The sequence below is a fragment of the Oncorhynchus keta genome, chromosome 23 (genome assembly GCF_023373465.1).
Source record: "Oncorhynchus keta strain PuntledgeMale-10-30-2019 chromosome 23, Oket_V2, whole genome shotgun sequence".
NCBI lineage: Eukaryota > Metazoa > Chordata > Actinopteri > Salmoniformes > Salmonidae > Oncorhynchus > Oncorhynchus keta.
This window is the reverse complement of record NC_068443.1, coordinates 37130762-37152156: the sequence shown is the minus strand read 5'-3', so window position 1 is coordinate 37152156 and position 21395 is coordinate 37130762. Positions and strand designations below refer to the sequence as shown.

At 40.2% G+C, this 21395-nt stretch overlaps 1 protein-coding gene across 3 annotated transcripts in view; it reads right to left on the bottom strand.

The window, feature by feature from the left end:
• LOC118402276 (ceramide synthase 2-like) overlaps nt 1-21395 on the bottom strand; it is a 36577-nt gene that overhangs the window by 1686 nt on the left and 13496 nt on the right. For 2 of the 3 annotated variants that reach the window (XM_052477136.1, XM_052477138.1), the window contains exons 2-9: nt 10061-10222; nt 9060-9177; nt 8593-8711; nt 6200-6257; nt 5633-5683; nt 2812-2904; nt 2213-2341; nt 106-215 (exon numbers count right to left, since the gene is read on the bottom strand). In XM_052477136.1, the coding sequence (XP_052333096.1) occupies nt 106-215; nt 2213-2341; nt 2812-2904; nt 5633-5683; nt 6200-6257; nt 8593-8711; nt 9060-9177; nt 10061-10221 (839 nt within the window). In that variant the 5' untranslated portion in view covers nt 10222. Of the gene's footprint in view, nt 1-105; nt 216-2212; nt 2342-2811; nt 2905-5632; nt 5684-6199; nt 6258-8592; nt 8712-9059; nt 9178-10060; nt 10223-16841; nt 17012-21395 lie in introns of those variants that run through there. The other variant, XM_035800333.1, reaches the window with a different exon arrangement.

Below are 21395 nucleotides of genomic sequence, written 5' to 3'. Positions count from 1 at the left end.
TCACTATCAATTACGAATAAATTCACAATTGCACACAACGTTAATGGTATTATAATGTCATGAAAAAACATTTAGAACTAAGAGACACCACTGAGTTGGTCTTACTTGCTGGGAAACACCACCAGGCGTGTCACCAGGAAAACAGCAGCAAAAATGACAAACAACGTGTCGCACGTCTTCCTCCAGCCCGTGCCATAGTTGAACATCTTTGCAGACTGTAAAAAAAGTAATATATTCTAAGATGGATCCATAATTTAAAAAATGCTTAACATTGAAATATGTTTCTATTGGAATAAATTAGGCGATGAGGCTAGTCAGACATGCATTGTGTCTGGATATCTTACAAGTGTAGACAGATATGGACAGAGAAACCATTTGAATCATAATTATTCCGCCCTCTAATATTATTGACAGGTAGCACCATTGACTGGTTAAATCAATATGTGTCTTACAGTAAGTAAATATTATTTTGAAAGAATAGCTATGAAATCATTTACATAAAGGAAGGACCAGGAAATCTGGTCACAATCCAGACACAGTGGATGGAAAATGGACATGTTTTAATACCATGTACATATGGTATACATATGTATGAATGTGCATAAAATTCATTACACTTAGCTTTTGGTCTCTTGAATTCTCTCTCTATTGGTGTTGAATTATAATTGACAGACTGGTTCACATTCTTGGCACTACAGGTAAACCAAGGTCACACTAATGTCTGACTATGAATAAGAAGTCTTGTTTATACCTGGTGCTAACATGGGTCCTTTGTCCTGATCTTGTCTACATTCTTTAATTGTGCCCACATCTCCAGAAATGTGTCTACACATGGTATTAAAACATGTCCATTTTCCATCCACTGTGTCTGGATTGTGACCAGATTTCCTGGTCCTTCCTTTATGCCATCTATTTTGTGAAGTGCACCAGTCCCTCCTGCAGCAAAGCACCCACCCAACATGATGCTGCAACCCCCGTGATTCACGGTTGGCATGGTGTTCTTCGGCTTGCAAGCGTCCCCCTTTTTCCTCCATTATGGCAAAACAGTTATATTTTTATTTCATCAGACCAGAGGAGATGTCTCCAAAATGTACGATCTTTGTCCCCATGTGCAGATGCAAACTGTAGTCTGGCTTTTTTTATGGCGGTTTTGGTGCAGTGGCTTCTTCCTTGCTGAGCGGCCTTTCAGGTTATGTCGATATTGGACTCGTTTTACTGTGGATGTAGATACTTTTGTACCCGTTTCCTCCAGCATCTTCACAAGGTCTTTGCTGTTGCTCTGGGATTGATTTGCACTTTTCGCACCAAAGTATGTTCATCTCTAGAAGACAGAACGCGTCTTCTTCCTGAGCGGTATGACGGCTGCGTGGTCCCATGGTGTTTATACTTGCGTACTATTGTTTGTACAGATGAACGTGGTTCAGGCGTTTGGAAATTGCTCCCAAGGATGAACCAGACGTGTGGAGGTCTACCATTTTTCTTTTGAGGTCTTGACTGATTTCTTTTGATTTTCCCATGATGTCAAGCAAAGAGGCACTGGATTTGAAGGTAGGCCTTGAAATACATACATCCACAGGTACACCTCCAATTGACTCAAATTATGTAAATTAGCCAATCAGAAGCTCAAAGGCCATGACATAATTTTCTGGAATTTTCCAAGCTGTTTAAATGCACAATCAACTTAGTGAATGTAAACTTCTGACACACTGGAAATGTGATACAGTGAATTATAAGTGAAATAATCTGTCTGTAAACAATTGTTGGGAAAATTACTTGTGTCATACACATAGTAGATGTCCTAACCGACTTGCCAAAACTATAGTTTGTTAACAATAAATTTGTGGAGTGATTGAAAAACAAGTTTTAATGACTCCAACCTAAGTGTATGTAAACTTCTGACTTCAACTGTATGTGGGCACAATCAGAATGTGGACAAGATCAGGACAAAGGATACAAATTAGAACCAGGTATAAACAGGGCTAGTGAGTCATAAGACCCATGCTAATTTGACCATTTTGTTCCTCATTGAATGACAGAAATAGTGAGACCAGTGGGGGGGAAGAAACATTTTCCCAACATGTCAGACAAGCTCTAACCTGTTTAGGTGCAGTACATTTCACAGGTCCCAAGTGAAATACATGGTTTTGAATATCTTAGAACATACAGACTGATGTTTATGGGGAGATTGGCTGGGCTGTGATCCAGCTCTTACCTCTAGGAGGAAGTCAGAGGAGTCGTGAAGCAGCATCACCAGAGTACCTATCCGTACGTAGTTGGAACAGTAGGAGAAACCAAGCAGGAAAATGGTGGCAATGTGGTGAATCACCTGCTCCTTGAAATCCTAGAAATGAGAGAGCAAAGTAGAGTAATGTGATAGCTAATGTCAAAAGTAAGACGTTGTGTAGTGTACATCCAAACATGAAGAAACCCTTTCTGGGGAATACCAAATGCTTTGCTATGCCGTATTTGTTCAACGTGATCTCAACGACTCGGCAGACCAGGGATTAAATCATTGAAAGACCCTGTTCACCCTTTATTTCTCTGAGGAAAAAATGTGAGCTTTGAAGTCGATGATCCATTCACCGGACAGGTCTTTGAGTCTATTGTTAACCGTAGTACAAGTGACATGTACAGTGTCTTTTAAATAGCAGAACAGCCAGCAGAGCTGATCGTGTCTGAAATATGCGGAAGCAGCAAATAATGCCGCAAATAAACCCTTGCCCTTCTCTATTAGCACGTGTGCTAAATAGGGACTGCTTATTATCATGGTCCTGGCAGGAAGTGACGAGCAGGCAGATGAAAGGGACTTACTTTCCTCTTGACGTCCACAGAGACACAGAGAAGCAGGGAGAGGTAGAAGCCCAGCTCCAGCTGGTAGTACCAAAAGTGGGCCCTCTCAATTGGCTGCAGAGAATTTACACATCCTACATTTAGTCATCTCATATGTTATATGCTGTATTCTATACTGCATCTTGCCGTTGCCGCTCGGCCATCGCTCATGCATATAGTTATATGTACATATTCTTATTCATCCCTTTACACGTGTGTGTGTGTACAAGGTAGCTGTTGTGAATTTGTTAGATTACTTGTTAGATAATATGCACTGTCGGAACTAGAAGCACAAGCATTTTGCTACACTCGCATTAACGTCTGCTAACCATGTGTATGTGACCAATAAAATTGTATTGGATTTGATTTGAGGATAAGGAAACACAGTGTTAGCCTACAGCATGACTATGATTGGGTGTAATATATGCACTTCCACTGGCTATGTACCGGTGCTGAATATCAAGGAAAATATACATTTTCATCTGCAAAAAAAAACAAGATTTTAGAACCATAATAGAAAAGGTAAATACAGTAGTTGAATAAGCACACTTGGGATTATACAGTTAAAGTGTACAGAATGTTATTTTTGCTGATGACAATGAGCCGTTGCTCTGAGCTAAGTGTTTTGCGGAGAATGTCTTTGTCCATCACTAAATGAATGGGGAAATTAATGAGTGGGAATTCCAAACCATAATGAACCATATTGTACATCCTCATACTTAGGTAGGGCCGGTGATGTTTTATTCCATCACGACTATGCACCAAATACCAACACCTGGTTTTTGATTGGATCTAACAGAGAATATTTCCATTGTGTAGTAGGTCATATCATTGTTGTTATAAGGTTAAGCCTACAGTGTGTAATGTACACTAAAGGGACAAAAACAGTACAGAAAAGTACAGTGCCTTCAGAAAGTATTCACACCCCTAAAACTTTTTCCATGTTTTGTTGAGTTACAGCCTGAATTTAAAATGGAATGAATTTAGATTTTGTGTCACTGGCCTACACACAATACCCCATAAATGTCAAAGTGGAATGATGTTTTTTGTCATTTTTCTAATTAAGAACAAATTTAAAGCTGAAATTTCTTAAATATTCAACCCCTTGTTATGGCAAGCCTAAATAAGTTCGGGAGTAAAAATGTGCTTAAAGCGATACTTCATTTCCCCTGAGTCAGATGAACATGTGGATACTATGTTTATGTCTCTGCGTGCAGTTTGAAAGAAGTTTCTAACTAGCGCTTGCGGAATTACTAACTAGCGTTAGCGCAATTACTAACTAGCATTAGCACAATTGCTGGAAGTCTATGGGTATCTGCTAGATGCTAGGAGGTACCCATAGACTTCCAGTCTTCCAGTCATTGCGCTAACGCTAGTTACCATTGACTCGCAAAACTACCTCTAACTTCCTTCATACTGGACACAGAGACATAAACATGGTCTACAAAAGTTAATATTACTTTGGGGAAGTAGATAAAGGGCACCATTGTCAACATCCCGAAGTGTCCCTTTAACAAGTCACATAATCAGTTGCATGTACTCACTGTGTGCAATACTAGTGTTTAACATTATTTTTTTAATGACTACCTCATCTCTGTACCCCAAACATGCAATTATCTGTAAGGTCCCTCAGTCAAGCAGTGAATTTCAAGCACAGATTCAACCACAAAGACCAGGGAGGTTTTCCAATGCCTCGTAAAGAGTGGCACCTATTGGTAGATGGGTAAAAATCAAAAAGCAGACATTGGATTTTCCTTTGAGTATGGTGAGGTTATTAATTACACTTTGGATGGTGTATCAATACACCCAGTCACTACAAAGATACAGGCGTTCTTCCTAACTCAGTTGCCAGAGAGGAAGGAAACCACTCAGGGATTTCACCATGAGGCCCGGTGACTTTAAAACAGTTATAGTGTTTAATGGCTGTGATAGGAGAAAACTGAGGATGGCTCAACAACATTGTAGTTACTCCACAATTACTAACCTAAATGACAGAGTGAAAAGAAGTAAGCCTGTACAGAATACAAATATTCCAAAGCATGCAATAATGCCAAAGTAAAACTGCAAAAAATGTATGTTTGGGGAAAATATAACACAACACATGACTGAGTACCACTCTTCATATTTTCAAGCATGGTGGTGGCTGCATCATGTTATGGGTATGCTTATCATCGGCAAGGACGAGATACGTTTTTAAGATAAAATCCTAGAGGAAACCTGTTTCAGTCTACTTTCCAACAGATACTGGTAGACAAATTCACCTTTCAGCAGGACAATAACCTAAAACACAAGGCCAAATATACACTGGGGTTGCTTACCAATGTTCCCGAGGGGCCTACAATAGTTTGTTTTCACTTAAAGCGACTTGAAAATCTATGGCAAGACTTGAAAATAGCTTTACAGCATTGATCAACAATCACCTTATCAGAACTTGAAGAATTTAAAAAAGAATGGGCAAATGTTGCACAATCCACATATGGAAAGCTCTTAGAGACTCACCCAGAAAGACTCACAGCTGTAGTCGATGCCAAAGGTGATTCTAACATGTATTGACTCAGAGGGTTTGAATACTTATCTATATTAGTGAATTTTTCTTCCACTTTGACATGAGTATTTTGTGTAGATCAGTAACAAAAAAATGACAATTAAATTTGTACCACAACAAAACGTTGAAAAGGTCAAGGGGTGTGAATACTTTCTGAAGGCATATACATATTTGTGCTCTCTAAGTTAAAAGCTAGAGGGTTATAAAGGTAGAGAGTATAGACATGGATTGAAGGGAAAACAGAACATGTGAGCTTACTTGTTGTGGATATCCTGTCCAGCATTCTCTCTGGTCCCAAAACCAGGATTTCTAAAGGGAAAGGAGGTAAACAAGTTTCTCATGGAGATGAAGCCCATGTGACCTGAACAGACCTTGGTTTAAAAACTATTTACGGTATTTAAATTACTTTCAAAGACATGTGGAAGTAAGTATTTTGATATTTTGTATTTGAAAATACAAGTATTTATATATTTGTTTTATTTAAAAAATATATAACATTTGATTTGATATTAGAATGTATTTGGAAATAGACTTGGAAAGTAATGGCAGGTATTTGAAAAAACTCAAATACACAAATATTTATATACTCCCATGCATTTGAACTAGGTCTGATTGGTTTCGAAATAATATATTTGGAAATAAGTATTTGAACATTCTTTCAGATAGTAGGCTGTTTATTGGAAAGTCATTGAAAATACTTTCAACAGAAGTAGTTGATTCGGGCCACATTATTTGAAAATGCTCAAAGTATATAAATTACACATAATCAAATACACATGTATTTGAACACATTTCTGAAGGGTTGTGGTTCATACTAATACCCACATTGATCAAAGTTGCGAGTCCAGCTAGGAACGCTATGAGGTAGAAGAAAAATCTCCAACTGCAAAATGACACAGGTTTTTAGTTACAATTTAAAGGGCAATTCCGCCACTTTTCAACCATCATATCAATTCATCATATCCAGCACCAACCCAGTGTCTACATACAGTACCAGTCAAATGTATGGACACACCTACTCATTCAAGGGTTTTTCTTTATTTTGACTATTTTCTACATTGTAGAATAATAGTGAAGACATAAACTATGCAATAACACATATGGAATCATGTAGTAACAAAAAATGTGTGTTTTGGGTCATTGTCCTGCAAACCAGATGGGATGTCGTATCGCAGCAGAAGGCTGTGGTAGCCCTGCTGGTTAAGTGTGCCTTGAAGTCTAAATAAATCACAGACTGTGTCACCAGAAAAGCACCATCACATCCTCCATGCTTCACGGTGGGAACCACACATGCAGAGATCATTCGTTCACCTACTCTGCGTCTCACAAAGACACGGCGGTTGGTAGCAAAAATCTAAAATTTGGACTCATCAGACCAAAGGATAGATTTCCACCGGTTTAATGTTTTTTTTAATTAGATTTTTTATTTCACCTTTATTTAACCAGGTAGGCAAGTTGAGAACAAGTTCTCATCTACAACTGCGACCTGGCCAAGATAAAGCAAAGCAGTTTGACAAATACAACAACACAGAGTTACACATGGAGTGAACAAACATACAGTCAATAATACAGTAGAAAAACAAATCTATATACAAAGTGTGCAAATGAGGTGAGATATAGGGGAGGTAAGGCAATAAATAGGCCATGGTGGCGAAGTAAATACAATATAGCAATTAAACACTGGAATGGTAGATGTGCACTAGATGAAAGTGCAAGTAGAAAGGAGGAGCAAGATAAATAAATAAATACAGGAGGGGATGAGGTAATTGTTTGGGCTATTTACAGATGGGCTATGTACAGGTGCAGTGATCTGTGAGCTGCTCTGACAGCTGGTGCTTAAAGCTAGTGAGGGAGATAAGAGTCTCCAGTTTCAATGATTTTTGTAGTTCGTTCCAGTCATTGGCAGCAGAGAACTGGAAGGAGAGGCGGCCAAAGGAGGAATTGGCTTTGGGGGTGACCAGTGAGATATACCTGCTGGAGCCCGTGCTACAGGTGGGTGCTGCTATGGTGACCAGCGAGCTGAGATAAGGCGGGGCTTTACCTAGCAGGGTCTATGTCCCTTGCTCATGTTTCTTGGCACAAGCACTTCTCTTCTTCTTATTGGTGTCCTTTAGAGGTGGATTCTTTGCAGTAATTCGACCACAAAGGCCTGATTCACGCAGTCTCTTCTGAACAGTTGTGGTTTAGATGTGTCTGTTACTTGAACTCTGAAGCATTTATTTGGGCTGAAATTTCTGAGGTGCAGTTTACTCTAATGAACTTATCCTTTGCAGCAGAGGTAACTCTGGGTATTGCTTTCCTGTGGTGGTCCTCATGAGAGCCAGTTTCATCATAGCGCTTGATGGTTTTTGTGACTGCACTTGAAGTTCTTGACATTTTCCATATTTATGTCTTAAAGTAATGATGGGCTGTCATTTCTCTTTGCTTATTTGAGCTGTTCTTGCCATAATATGGACTTTGTCTTTACCAAATAGGGCTATTTTCTGTATACCACCTCTACTTTGTCACAACACAGCTGATTGGCTCAAACGCATTAAGAAGGAAAGAAATTCCACAAATAAACTTTTAACAAGGCACTCCTGTTAATTGAAATGCAATCCAGGTGACTACCTCATGAAGCTGGTTTAGAATGCCAAGAGTGTGCAAAGCTGTTATCATGGCAAAGGGTGAGTACTTTGAAGAATCTCGAAAATAAAATATATTTTGATTTGTTTAAAACTTTTTGACTGGTACTGTATGTGAAAACAGTGCATTTCTATGATCTGTGGTTAAAAAGATAAGAACGTTCCTCATAGGGTAGGATTAAAAGTAATTAAACAGTGATTTAAAAATATATATGTATAAAGTCATCGGGTAGAGCTTTTTAACTTTATATATTTCTTTCTACAAAAGGTAGAAATATTGCCGTTTTCACAAATGTAGACACTGGTATTGTGCTGGAGATAATGAAAATGTTGAAAAGTGGTGGAATTGCCCCTTAAAGTCTTACAATTTGAGCTGCATTGGCAACATGAAAGTGGAATGACATCAAACTTCATTGAATTTTACAGTCCTTTTCCGGATAACCAGGTCTTCATTGTAAAATAAACAAGAATTTGTTCTCAACTGACTGGTTAAATGAAGGTTATATTAAATTATAGGGGGAAAATATGGTCATACAAGTGAATGAAGCTAAATGAAAGGGCAAAAACCCTTTGCTTAGTAAAGACGGGACTTACCAAGCCTCGCAGAACCTCTTGGTGTAGCTGGGCCTGTCGTGGTTTCTGCGGTGACGGAACCAGGTCTCAATTTGTCTCTGGGTTTTATCACATTGTGCCATTAGACTGATGATATCACTCTAAATATGAAGGATATAGACAGAACATTACTACAGCTGTAGATATACTACAGCTCTCGCTAAAAGTAATTATTTATTCGTCCAAAATATGTCCAAACCTATTTGTAATCTGTTACTATTCCAATGTAGTTATACAGTAACTTAATTATGTGGTTATGCACCTGTATCAACATTTTCCAGGAACTCGTAGAGCAGGATGCTTGTACACAATCTATTTCACTATCATAGCAGGCATGTCCCCGTCACCCTTCCATTCCCACAGTGCAAACACTTCCAGCAGCTATGTTGACGTAAGAGACCGAGACCGGCTCATACCATTGTCAGAGTTTGATGTCTCTGGACACTAACCTGAGATGGTTGTCGGTTTTGTTGGGTGTAGAATGACTCGAGCTTTGTGGCGGGAACGACAGCCATGCGTAATCGGCTCCTCAGCCCCACACATCGGCCCAAAGGAGGAGCCACAACCCTAGCGGTGAGGAAAACATAAGCGCAAATGTTGACCTTCATAGCAAGAGGTGTAGTATTACTAATGACAATATAGGTGTGTTTCTATAGTTCTTTGATAATCTATACATGATGTGTGTGTGTGTGTGTGTGTGTGTGTGTGTGTGTGTGTGTGTGTGTACTATACAGAATAGCTGTGCTTGTCTTTTATTATTATTATTGTGTATCCTGTACGTACGACTAATAACACTTTAACTTAAAACTTGTCTGTGTGTTGCCGTAATAACCTCTTTAAGCCATTTGTTAGGCCAGAGAAAGCTTACGGGGATCAGTCGGGTTACCTTAGGACACGGCTGCTGTAGCAACAGAGCCCGTCCTCTCTCCTCTCTACCTGCTGCTGCTCTCCTCTTTCAGCAAAGTGCTGACACCTGCTCCCTCTACTATTCCCAACTGGCCTACGCTACCGCCAACAACACCCGCCAACAACACCCGCAGGCATACAGGGCAGGGCAACCAACAATACAGCCTCCACCTGTGCGGATTTCATTTCACTGCTACTGTTTGTTGTCGGGTGATGTTGCATGACAAGACCTCATCGGGAATTCAATCAAACCCGTGCTGCGGAACAGTCCCACTGTGGAAAGATCATGCTATTCTTCAACTCTAAAAATACTTGATGCCATTACTCGAACATTTTCACTCTTTCCCTTGATTTCAGTGAAAGGGTGCAGTTTCACATTTCTGTGCAATCAGATTGTTCCATTGTGTGAGCTGAATCTTCCCCTTTTTACAAGTCACAGATTCATATTTCAGACACACATTCTTGTTGATTACTGGCCAAAGTATTGTTGCAAACGAAGATCGTATCCAAGATGTGGTCCATACAGTAGTTCCAAAAAAGTTACCTGTCAAATACTAGACGGAGGACAATGAACCCTAGAGCCAGAGGCAAGGCGAACAGCAGGTCACGGGGTCGCGGACACTCCTGCATCTGCTCCATGTCTCTCCAGGTGATCCCAGGAGGCAGCCAGTACTCATGCCTCCACAGATCTGGCAGGAGGTCCATGCTGGATGAAGGCGTGAAGAGGGATAAGTGGCTTAATGATATATAATTGATTTGAGTTGAATTTGTGAATCGTGGATGTCAGTCTGACAGTGTGACTATGCTCTGAATGCTTCTTAATCAGATAACATTTTTGTGTCATCTTTACGATGAGGTTGACATAGCAGGTAATATGTGTAGTACCAGCAATACATTTCGGTCATTCCATGAAATGAGTCCCTTTTGATATTATAAATAGAAATTGTACACGAGTAATGAATTGTAAAAGCCTGTTATATTAAATAAAATGCCCTTTAATATAGATCACATGGAAAATTCAATAAATCTGATTTTTAACATAAAGGCCAAGATTCAGCCTTTTGACATGTCCCTCTGTGCACTCCTAGGAAGAATTTTATCTGCATAACCTCAAAATGTCTCCAATTTTTCACCATCATTGTAAAGCCCTCCTTATTTTGTTGCTTTTGCAAAGTAATTTCTCAAGATTATTATTTATTACATGTAATTCGTTGATTGAGTTATTATTTATTTCATGTGATTAGTGATTCAATTGTCCCTTCCTGTTATACACAACAATCTTCCATTCCCCCTGTCAAAAGGGGATTTATGGCTGATTTAAGATGAAATCATTAACCCTGTTACTTTAATTGGCACCTAATAAGGACTTACCTAGTAGGAAAACATGTATTTTATTAAGCTAAATATGTGCTCTTCATCACAGAATGTTAAAATTAGTTGAAATCAAACATTTTTTACACTACCCAAAATTGACTAATTCCGTGGAGCGTCCCAGGAAATAGGTGTCTGTTTTGCAGACGTCTTTGATTTAAAGGGGCGGTGCAGTTAAATTGTGATTTTTCCCCCCCAAATTATCAGAGTGAATGTGGTTCTGGATTTTCGGCTCTGGATTTTTTTCTATGCGCACGATCATCTGCATGCTTCCCCCTCCGCTGCGCACTTCCCCCTCTGAGTCCTTTCAGCTGCTGCTCTGCGCTCGCTCACTCCGTGACTCCGCTGCCGCTTGTTCGAACAAACGTAGTTCTTAGTCTGTCTTAACAGTAATCAAAGCAAACATAAGCGCCACACAACAGGCAGTCTAGCGATTTCATGTTATTTTGTTCAGGAGGGGAATTAGCCTGCATGCAGCTATTTAGACAAGCTATGCACTGAGTACACCAAACATTAGGAACACCTTCCTAATACTGAGTCGCACCCCCCCCTTTAGCCCTCAGCCTCAATTCGTCATGGACTCTACAAGGTGTCGAAAACGTTCCACAGAGATGCTGGCCCATGTTGACTCCAATGCTTCCCACAGTTGTGTCAAGTTGGCTGGATGTCCTTTGGGTGGTGGACCATTCTTGATACACAGAGGAAACTGTGAAAAACCCAGCAGCGTTACGGTTTTTGACACAAACCGGTATGCCTGGCACCTACTGCCATATCCTGTTGAAAGGCACTTAAATCTTGTGTCTAGCCATTTCACTTTCCGAATGGCACACATACACAATCCATGTCTCAAGACTTAAAAATCATTCTTTAACCTGACTCCTCCCCTTCACCTACACTGATTGAAGTGGATTTAACAAGTGACATCAATAAGGGATCACAGCTTTTACCTGGATTCACCTGGTCAGTCGATGTCATGGAAAGAGCAGGTGTTCCTAATGTTTTGTGTACTCAAGTGTATGTACACAGCATATCAACAAGCAAGACAGGCAGTCAATAGCGATTTTATGTGCAAACATTGGCTATTGGGAAGCAGAGTTCCTCTTTCAGCAACTCTGGCTATATGTCAGCCACAGGAGATTGGTGGCACCTTAATGGGGGAGGACGGGCTCGTGGTAAATGGCTGGAGCGGAGTCAGTGGAATGGTGTCAAATACCGTTCCAGCCATTATTATGAGCCGTCCTCCCCTCAGCAGCCTCCACTGATGGCAGCATTTCTATGAAGATTACATCACACAAAAACTCTGGTAGATTTGTCCCAAAGCAATGTGTAGACTGTGTCTTGCTTGTGCTACGGCATTACAGTACCAGTCAAACGTTTGGACAGACCTACTCATTCAAGGGTTTTTCTTAATTTTTTACTATTTTCTACATTGTAGAATAATAGTGAAGACATCAAAATGATGAAATAACACATATGGAATCTTGTAGTAACCAAAAGGTGTTAAACAAATCTAAATATATTTTAGATTTTAGATTCTTCAAGTAGCCACCCTTTGCCTTGATGACAGCTTTGCACACTATTGACAAGCTTCACCTGGAATGCTTTTCCACAGTCTTGAAGGAGTGCCCACATATGCTGAGCACTTGTTGGCTGCTTTTCATCCCAAATCATCTCAATTGGGTAGAGGCCAGGTCATCTGATGCAGCACTCAATCACTCGTATTCTTGGTCAAATAGCCCTTACACAGCCTGGGGGTGTGTTTTGGGTCATTGTCCTGTTGAAAAACAAATGATAGTGCAAACCCAATGGGATGTCGTATCGCTGCAGAATGCTGTGGTAGCGATGCTGGTTAAGTGTGCTTTGAATTTTAAATAAATCACAGACAGTGTCACCAGCAAAGCTCCCCAACATCATCACACCTCCTCAATTCTTCTACTCTGTGTCTCACAAAGACACAGCGGTTGGAACCTCAAATCTCAAATTTGGACTCATCAGACCAAAGGACAGTTTTTCACCGGTCAAATGTCCATTGCTCAAGTTTCTTGGCCCAAGCAAGTCTCTTCTTCTTATTGGTGTCCTTTAGTGGTGGTTTCATTGCAGCAATTCGACCATGAAGGCCTGATTCATGCAGTTCCCTCTGAACAGTTGATGTTGAGATGTGTCTGTTATTTGAACTCTGTGAAGCATTTATTTGGGCTGCAATCTGAGGTGCAGGTAACTCTAATGAACTTATCCTCTGCAGCAGAGGTAACTCTGGGTCTAGCTTTCCTGTGGCGGTCCCCATGAGAGCCAGTTTCATCATAGCGCTTGATGGTTTTTGCGACTGCACTTGAGGAAACTTGAAAATTTCCTGATTGACTGACCTTCATGTCTTAGAGTAATGAGCGACTGTTGTTTCTCTTTGCTTATTTGAGCTGTTCTTGCCATAATATGGACTTGGTATTTTACTAAATAGCTATCTTCTGTATACCACCTCTACCTTGTCACAACACAACTGATTGGCTCAAATGCATTAAGAAGGAAAGAAATTCCACAAATGAACTTTTAACAAGGCACACCATTCCAAGTGACTACGTCATGAAACTGTTTGAGAGAATGCCAAGAGTGTGCAAAGCTGTCATCAAGGCAAAGGGGGCAACTTTGAAGAATATCAAATATAACATTTATTTGTATTTGATTAACACTTTTTGTTGGGGTTACTACACGATTCCACGTGTTATTTCATAGTTTTGATGTCTTCACTATTATTATACAATGTAGAAAATAGAACAATTCTGAAAAACCCTTGAATGAGTAAGTGTGTCCAAACTGTTGACTGGTACTGTGTACTCTGGGGGGAAATGTTCATTCAAATTGCCACCAAGTTTTTATTTCAGCTGTTCAGAAATAGGAGGCAGAAACAGGCTACATCATACATCAATGTCCATCAAATTGGTAGACGGTTCAGAAGAGGGTGAGTAAAAACAGAAACTTGAATGTCTCTGCCTTTAAAAAAAGTACATTTCTACACTATGAGGACGAAATGACACCCTGAAATTCTGAAAATGATGATGATGTCCTCTTTGTGTAAGAGCTGTTAGAAGAAAATTCTGTAATTTCAGTCTGCTCAGGTGGGATGGAACTTTTGGCCCCACATCATGACGTCACAATGTGAACTGATTATAATAGATCCGAGACATGTACTGTATAGAGCGTTTGGCCAATGCGGTTTCTGTCTGACTTTTCAGAGATGGCCACTTTCTCCTCCACAGCCATTGCTAAGCGTGTGCTCTCTATGTCGGAGACTTTTCCAAACATTTTAAGATGTCCAGTGAAAGCAGATATGCAATTTGTTGACACCATAACAGACAGTACAGACTTGGATACACATTATCCTGAATGCTAATCAATAAAAAAATGTCTGTTAAATTCGCTGTTCTGTTTTGCTTGTTTACAGTGGTTCAATTCATTTTGTCAGAGGCGTCAGAGGCACTCTCATATTGTTACGTCACCAACATTTTTAGAATAAAGGCACTAACATGGCAGCTGTTTTAAACCTGGCTGAACTCTCTATATATATATATACACAGTTGAAGTCGGACGTTTACATACACCTTAGCCAAATACATTTAAACTCAGTTTTTCACAATTCCTGACATTGAATCCTAGTAAATTCCCTGTTTTAAGTCAGTTCGGATCACCACTTTATTTTAAGAATGTGAAATGTCAGAATAATAGTAGAGAGAATGATTTATTTATTTCATCACATTCCCAGTGGGTCAGAAGTTTACATTCAATTAGTATTTGGTAGCATTGCCTTTAAATTGTTTAACTTGGGTCAAATGTTTCAGGTAGCCTTCCACAAGAAGTTGGGTGAATTTTGTCCCATTCCTCCTGACAGAGCTGATGTAACTGACACAGGTTTACAGGCCTCCTTGTTCACACGCTTTTGCCCAAATTTTCTATAGGATTTTTATTTTATTTATTTGACCTTCATTTAACTAGGCAAGTCAGTTAAGAACAAATTATTATTTTCAATGACGGCCTAGGAACAGTGGGTTAACTGCCTGTTCAGGGGCAGAACGACAGATATGTACCTTGACAGCTCGGGGATTTGAACTTGCAACCTTCCGGTTACTAGTCCAATGCTTTATCCACTGGGCTACCCTGGCGCCCAAGGCTTTGTGATGGCCACTCCAATACCTTGACTTTGTTGTCCTTAAGCCATTTTGCCACAACTTTGGAAGTATGCTTGGGGTCATTGTCCATTTGGAAGAGTCATTAGCGACCAAGCTTTAACTTCCGGATTGATGTCTTGAGATGTTGCTTCAATATATCCACATAATTGTACTCCCTCATGATGCCATCTATTTTGTGAAGTGCACCAGTCCCTCCTGCAGCAAAGCACCCCCACAACATGATGCTGCCACCCCCGTGCTTCACGGTTGGGATGGTGTTCGTCGGCTTGCAAGCCGTCCCCTTTTTCCTCCACATATAACAATGGTCATTATGGCCAAACAGTTATATTTTTGTTTCATCAGACCAGAGGACATTTCTCCAAAAAGTATGATCTTTGTCCCCATGTGCAGTTGCAAACCGTAGTCTGGCTTTTTTATGGCGGTTTTGGAGCAGTGTCTTCTCCCTTGCTGAGCGACCTTTCAGGTTATGTCGATATAGGACTCGTTTTACTGTGGATATAGATACTTTTGTACCTGTTTCCTCCAGCATCTTCACAGGGTCTTTTGCTGTTGTTCTGGGATTGATTTGCCCTTTTTCGCACCAAAGTATTTTCATCTCTAGGAGACAGAATGTGTCTCCTTCCTGAGCGGTATGACGGCTGCGTGGTCCCATGGTGTTTATACTTGAGTACTATTGTTTGTACAGATGAACGTGGTACCTTCAGGCGTTTAGTAATTGCTCCCAAGGATAAACCAGACTTGTGGAGGTCTACAATTTTTTTTCTGAAGTCTTGGCTGATTTCTTTTGATTTTCCCATGATGTCAAGCAAAGAGGCACTGAGTTGGAAGGTAGGCCTTGAAATACATCCACAGGTACACCTCCAATTGACTCAAATGATTTCAATTAGCCTTACAGAAGCTTCTAAAACCATGACATAATTTTCAGAAATTTTCCAAGCTGTTTAAAGGCACAGTCAACTTAGTGTATGTAAACTTCTGACCCACTGGAATTGTGATACAGTGAATTATAAGCAAAATAATCTATCTGTAAACAATTGTTGGAAAAATTACTTGTGTCATGCACAAAGTAGATGTCCCAGCCGACATGCCAAAACTATAGTTTGTTAACAAGACATTTGTGGAGTGGTTGAAAAACAAGTTTTAATGACTCCAACCAAAGTGTATGTAAACATCCGACTTCAACTGTATGACTCTGTAATAGACCAGTGACTGTTCATTTGGGTAAGGGGGTGGGCTCTATACCATCATATCAGCCAATCAGGGATGTGTATGTAAATATCTTCACATTTGTTTCCAAAAACCCACATGATCAGACTGAGCATTTCAAGGGCCAAAGGAGGCTCAGGGAAATAAATTATTTTAAAAAAGACATATTTTGGAGTTATTTTAAATAAGCACACACATTGATTTATTAGACAAAGTGATGATTAAAAAATAAAATTACAAAGACTGCATGGGGGCTTTAATAATGAAAAACCCATCAGAATTGCTGAAAAGTTAGGCTACAGTGTCAGGATGGTAATCATGTGATCATGAGAAACAATAATCTCTGTGGGGGAAAAGTGTATAATTCAATTAATTAACGAGATCAATGCATTTTGTTATTTTAATAGAAAGTCAAAGAGACAACACTATTTCACCTGGTTGACCGATATCAAAGTATATATTAATTATCTATCTTAACTTGTTGATTCTATACAAATAACATCATATTTATATTGAGAACTAATAGTTTAGGTAAAAACGGTCGCAACAAGAACAGTTATAACGACCTACCTGTCGGAGCTTGGCTGGAGTAATTGAGGGTGCGTTGACAAATAAAAAGACTAATCAGAAATTAATCCATCCAGCAGCGAGTTTTCCCTCTCTCTTTTCTTTGTAAAACTCCGTCGGGGATCAATTGAAGATCCAACTGCGCTGTGCCCTTTGATTCCACTGATGCCAAAACAGCGTTTGCGATTTAACAAAAGGGGTGTGTTCAGTGTGCGAAAGTTTTTAAGCTCCACTGAGGAACGAAGACCAGAAGAAAAAACGATCATGGTTTTATGGCTCCATTTTTTAAAAGGTGCTCTGCTTAAATCCCTCTCCCTAACCACCAAGTAAAAAAATGTGTCTATCTACCAGTAATTGAAATGTGACTGAAAATGACCATATAGAATATTGATGGCTATATGCTTATGGTATAACTTGTTTGAGGATAGCACTTTGTCCATCCTTGAATCAAGGCCAAATGTAATGTCAGTGTGCTACTTGACCATTGTGTGACACAGAAGTTAAATTATTTAGTGCCTGTATGGAGTTCTTTTGTATTGTTCTGAGGCATGCATGAACCTTATCCTTTTTACATCAGCAGATGGCACAAAGTGCTATTCAGAAACCCTGGCTAAAACCCCAAACAGGAAGCAATGCAGATGTAGGAGCACGGAGGCTAAGAAAAACTCCCTAGAAAGGCAGGAACCTAGGAAGAAACTTAGAGAGGAACCAGGCTCTGAGTCTTCAACACGCATGTAAATGAAACCTCTAAGCTAAGGAATGTGTTGTGAGGTCACAAGTTTAGTGATCTAATAAATATATTATTTTGAAGAAGCAGGGACCATTTCGCTCTCTGTCTCCTAACACAGGTTACCTTTTGAATTTCTCCAATGCTACTGAAAATCTATTCCATCTGGGAAATAACTAGTATCGTACGAACCATCCTGATCTTGCAAGCTTACATTCCGTTTTGCTACACAGAATGTGAGCTCATGAGATCAGGATGGTTCGTACAAGGATGGGGAAAGACAGCCGTTCTGAACATTCATTTTTCAAACATGTCACTCAGTCACACCCTCTTTGCTTTGTTGATTACTTTCATCAGTTCAAATAGAAAATGCCCTCCTGCAGCGTCAACGTTTGTCCACTCTTCACCATGGAGCTTTTATTGGCATCGTCAAGCTTGCTTGCCTTCCCTTTGAAAAGGTCAAAAGAAACCAAGCCAACTTGAAGTATAGGTCTATGTTTGGTCAGCCACTCCTTGTGTGTACTCAAGTGGATCAGCAGTCAAGGAACTTAAACACGAGTTGTGCACACTGCCGCCCACCCTCCACACTTACTGCCAGCCAGCCACACAGGCTATTTCTCTCAAAGTTTGTGCACAAATGTGTTTACACCCCTGTTTGTGAGCATTTCTCCTTTGCCAAGATAATCCATCCATCTGAAAAGTGTGGCATATCAAAATTATTAAACAGCATGATCATTACACAGGTGCACCTTGTGCTGGGGACAATAAAAGCCCACTTTAAAATGTGCAGTTTTGTCTCACGAATGCACAGATGTCTCAAGTTTTGAGGGAGAGTGGAATTCTCATGCTGGCTGCAGGAATGTCCACCAGAGCCGTTGTCAGAGAATGTAATGTTCATTTCTCTCCTATGAGGCGTCTCCAATGTCATTTTAGAGAATCTGGCAGTACGTCCAACCAGCCTCACAACCGCAGACCACGTGTAACCACGCCAGTCAAGGACCTCTGCATCTGGCTTCTTCACCTGCGGGATCGTCTGAGACCAGCCACCTGGACAGCTAATGAAACTGAAGAGTATTTCTATCTGTATTAAAGCCCTTTTGTGGGGAAAAACTCGTAGGTGCCAAAAACCCATGGGCGCACCCACTTGGCAGCCAGGTCCACCCATGGTTACACTCCTGCCCAGTCATGTGAAATCCATAAATTAGGGCCTCATTCTTTTCAATTGACTGATTTCCATATATGAACTGTGACTCAGCAAAACCTTTGAAAATGTTGCGTTTATATTTTTGTTCAGTAGATTCAAAGATGAAAACGTATGTAGGAAATGGTCTCTGAGTTGACGTGGGAATTAACAGCAGAGGGTGCTACATTGGTGGCAGAAGGAGTGAGTTACCCCTACACAGAGACCTTCCCTGAGAGCCACTACTTTATCCTCTATTCATCACTCTGGTAAAGTTACCGCAAATATTCTCTCTTTTTATGGGGAATACATACTGGATTATTTATTTTCTAAGCATGTCAACCATCCAAAATGTTTCGAGGTTAGGGTTCAACACGTGATATTCCATGCAGTGTCAACGCTTTGGTCCGTGGTAGGAATGAAGAGTCCCATTAGCTTTGTGCCTACCAGGTTACTACATTGTCAGAACCCACTGTGGCACAATCTGCCTCGCTAATTGCTTGCCTAATGGGATGGGAGGTGTGGCTGTTATTCAGACCATCCTATTGGGCTCCCGTCAACTGGAAGCAATTCACATGCAATTTTAACTTGGTGATAACTCTTTATCTTATTACAATAGCATCATTTCTGTCACTGGTCACACACCATTCATTTCCATTGCTAAAGCTGTAATTACAAAGGGCCAATGGATATGCCTTCACAGAGGCCCATTGTCAACTGTTGTAGGAGCTCACTAGGAGGTGGAATTGCAAGAGACATATTGGAATTACACTCCTGGGAAGTTGCTGTGTGTACACCAACTTACCTGAGAAAAGTAAGGTACAGCAATTGATAATAGTACTAGAAATGTAATGAGTGGGGGCCCAGAGTCTTTCCTGGTCAGTTCACATGGTCAGTGAAAAACTCCTGACCCTAGTCATTACATATGTTTACATGCCCATATAATCACGTCATGAATTCATGGATTTCTGTTTGTCTGTATTACCACAAAACAACACTGGTGATGACACAAGCTACGAAGGACTGGCACTAAATGGAGCTGTAAGTACCCCAGGTTACCAGATGAGGTCATTGGTTAGCAAAAATAGAAACAGCTACCAGCTCTGAACTCATTGTCCACCTCTAGCAATTGTCCTAATTTGAGGCAAGATGACAAGACAAGACTAATAGTTGATACTAAAGCCTTGTTCACATTGGCAATTTGAAGTGACTCAAATCCTTTAATTTTTTTGCAAATCTGATTAGGATCTGTTCTTTTTCCTGCAGTCTGAACACCAGCAAGCACATGGAATCAGATATTTCAAACCACCTTCGTAAGTGCAATTTCTCGCATAGAATAGCCTTCATTTCTCAGAACAAGAATAAACTGACGAGTTTCAGAAGGAAGTTCTTTGTTTCTGGCCATTTTGAGCCTGTAATCGAACCCACAAATGCTGCTGCTCCAGATACTCAACTAGTCTAAAGAAGTTTTATTGCTTTTTTAATCAGAAGAACAGTTTTCAGCTGTGATAACATAATTGCAAAAGGGTTTTCTAATGATCAATTAGCCTTTTAAAATTATAAACTTGGATTAGCTAACACAACGTGCCATTGAAACACAGGAGTGATGGTTGCTGATAATGGGCCTCTGTACACCTATGTAGATATTCCATTTGAAAAAAATCAGCCATTTCCAGCTACAATAGTCATTTACAACATTAACAATGTCTATACTGTATTTCTGATCAATTTGATGTTATTTTAATGGAGAACAAAATGTGCTTTTCTTTCAAAAACAAGGACATTTCTAAGTGACCCCAAACTTTTGAACAGTAGTATATGTAAATTAGATATTTCAGCATTTCATTTTCAATAAATAAGCAAACATTTCTAAAAATGTTTTCACTTTGTCATTATGGGGTATTGTGTGTACTGTGTCAACAATCCATTTTGAATTCAGGCTGTAACACAACAAAATGTGGAATAAGTCAAGGGGTATGAACACTTTCTGAAGACTGTACATGCTGCTCTAAGGACATGGGTTTCTGAGCCTGTGGTTAAAAACTCCTAACGAGCCTGCAGAAACAAAAGTAGCTCAGAGAAAACGTCAAAGCCTGAAAACAAGAAAGTGACATTCCAACAAAAGATAGAGAGACATGTTCACGCTGTTGACCAAGAGAACATAGAGGGGAGTGACTCATCAGACGAGGGTGTCACACTGAATATACTGACTGTTGCTGGGGGAGGGGGTCGCACAGCTACTATGTCTCACTTGCTAGAGGGACAGCCGGTGCGTATGGAGATTGATACAGGGGTAGCTGTATCTCTGGTGTCAGACACAGTCAACAAAAAGACAATGAAACACCTTCCACATCAGCCAGCACACACATCGCGTTAAAGACTTACACAGGTGAAACTGTTTCCGTGACAGGCATCACTGATGTCATCGTTCAGTTAAACTGAATAAGCTGCCAATAAACTGACAAGCTGCCGCCCTACGTCGTGAAAGGGGACTATCTACCACTACTGGGACGTTTGTGGTTGGAGAAAATCACACTGGACAGGCCATCAGTGTGAACACTAAGGTTAGGGTCTTCTTAAAGAAACGTGGAGGAGTCTTTCCTGGAGAGTTGGGTAGTATGAAAGACATGAAGCTAGGCACTAAGCCAGA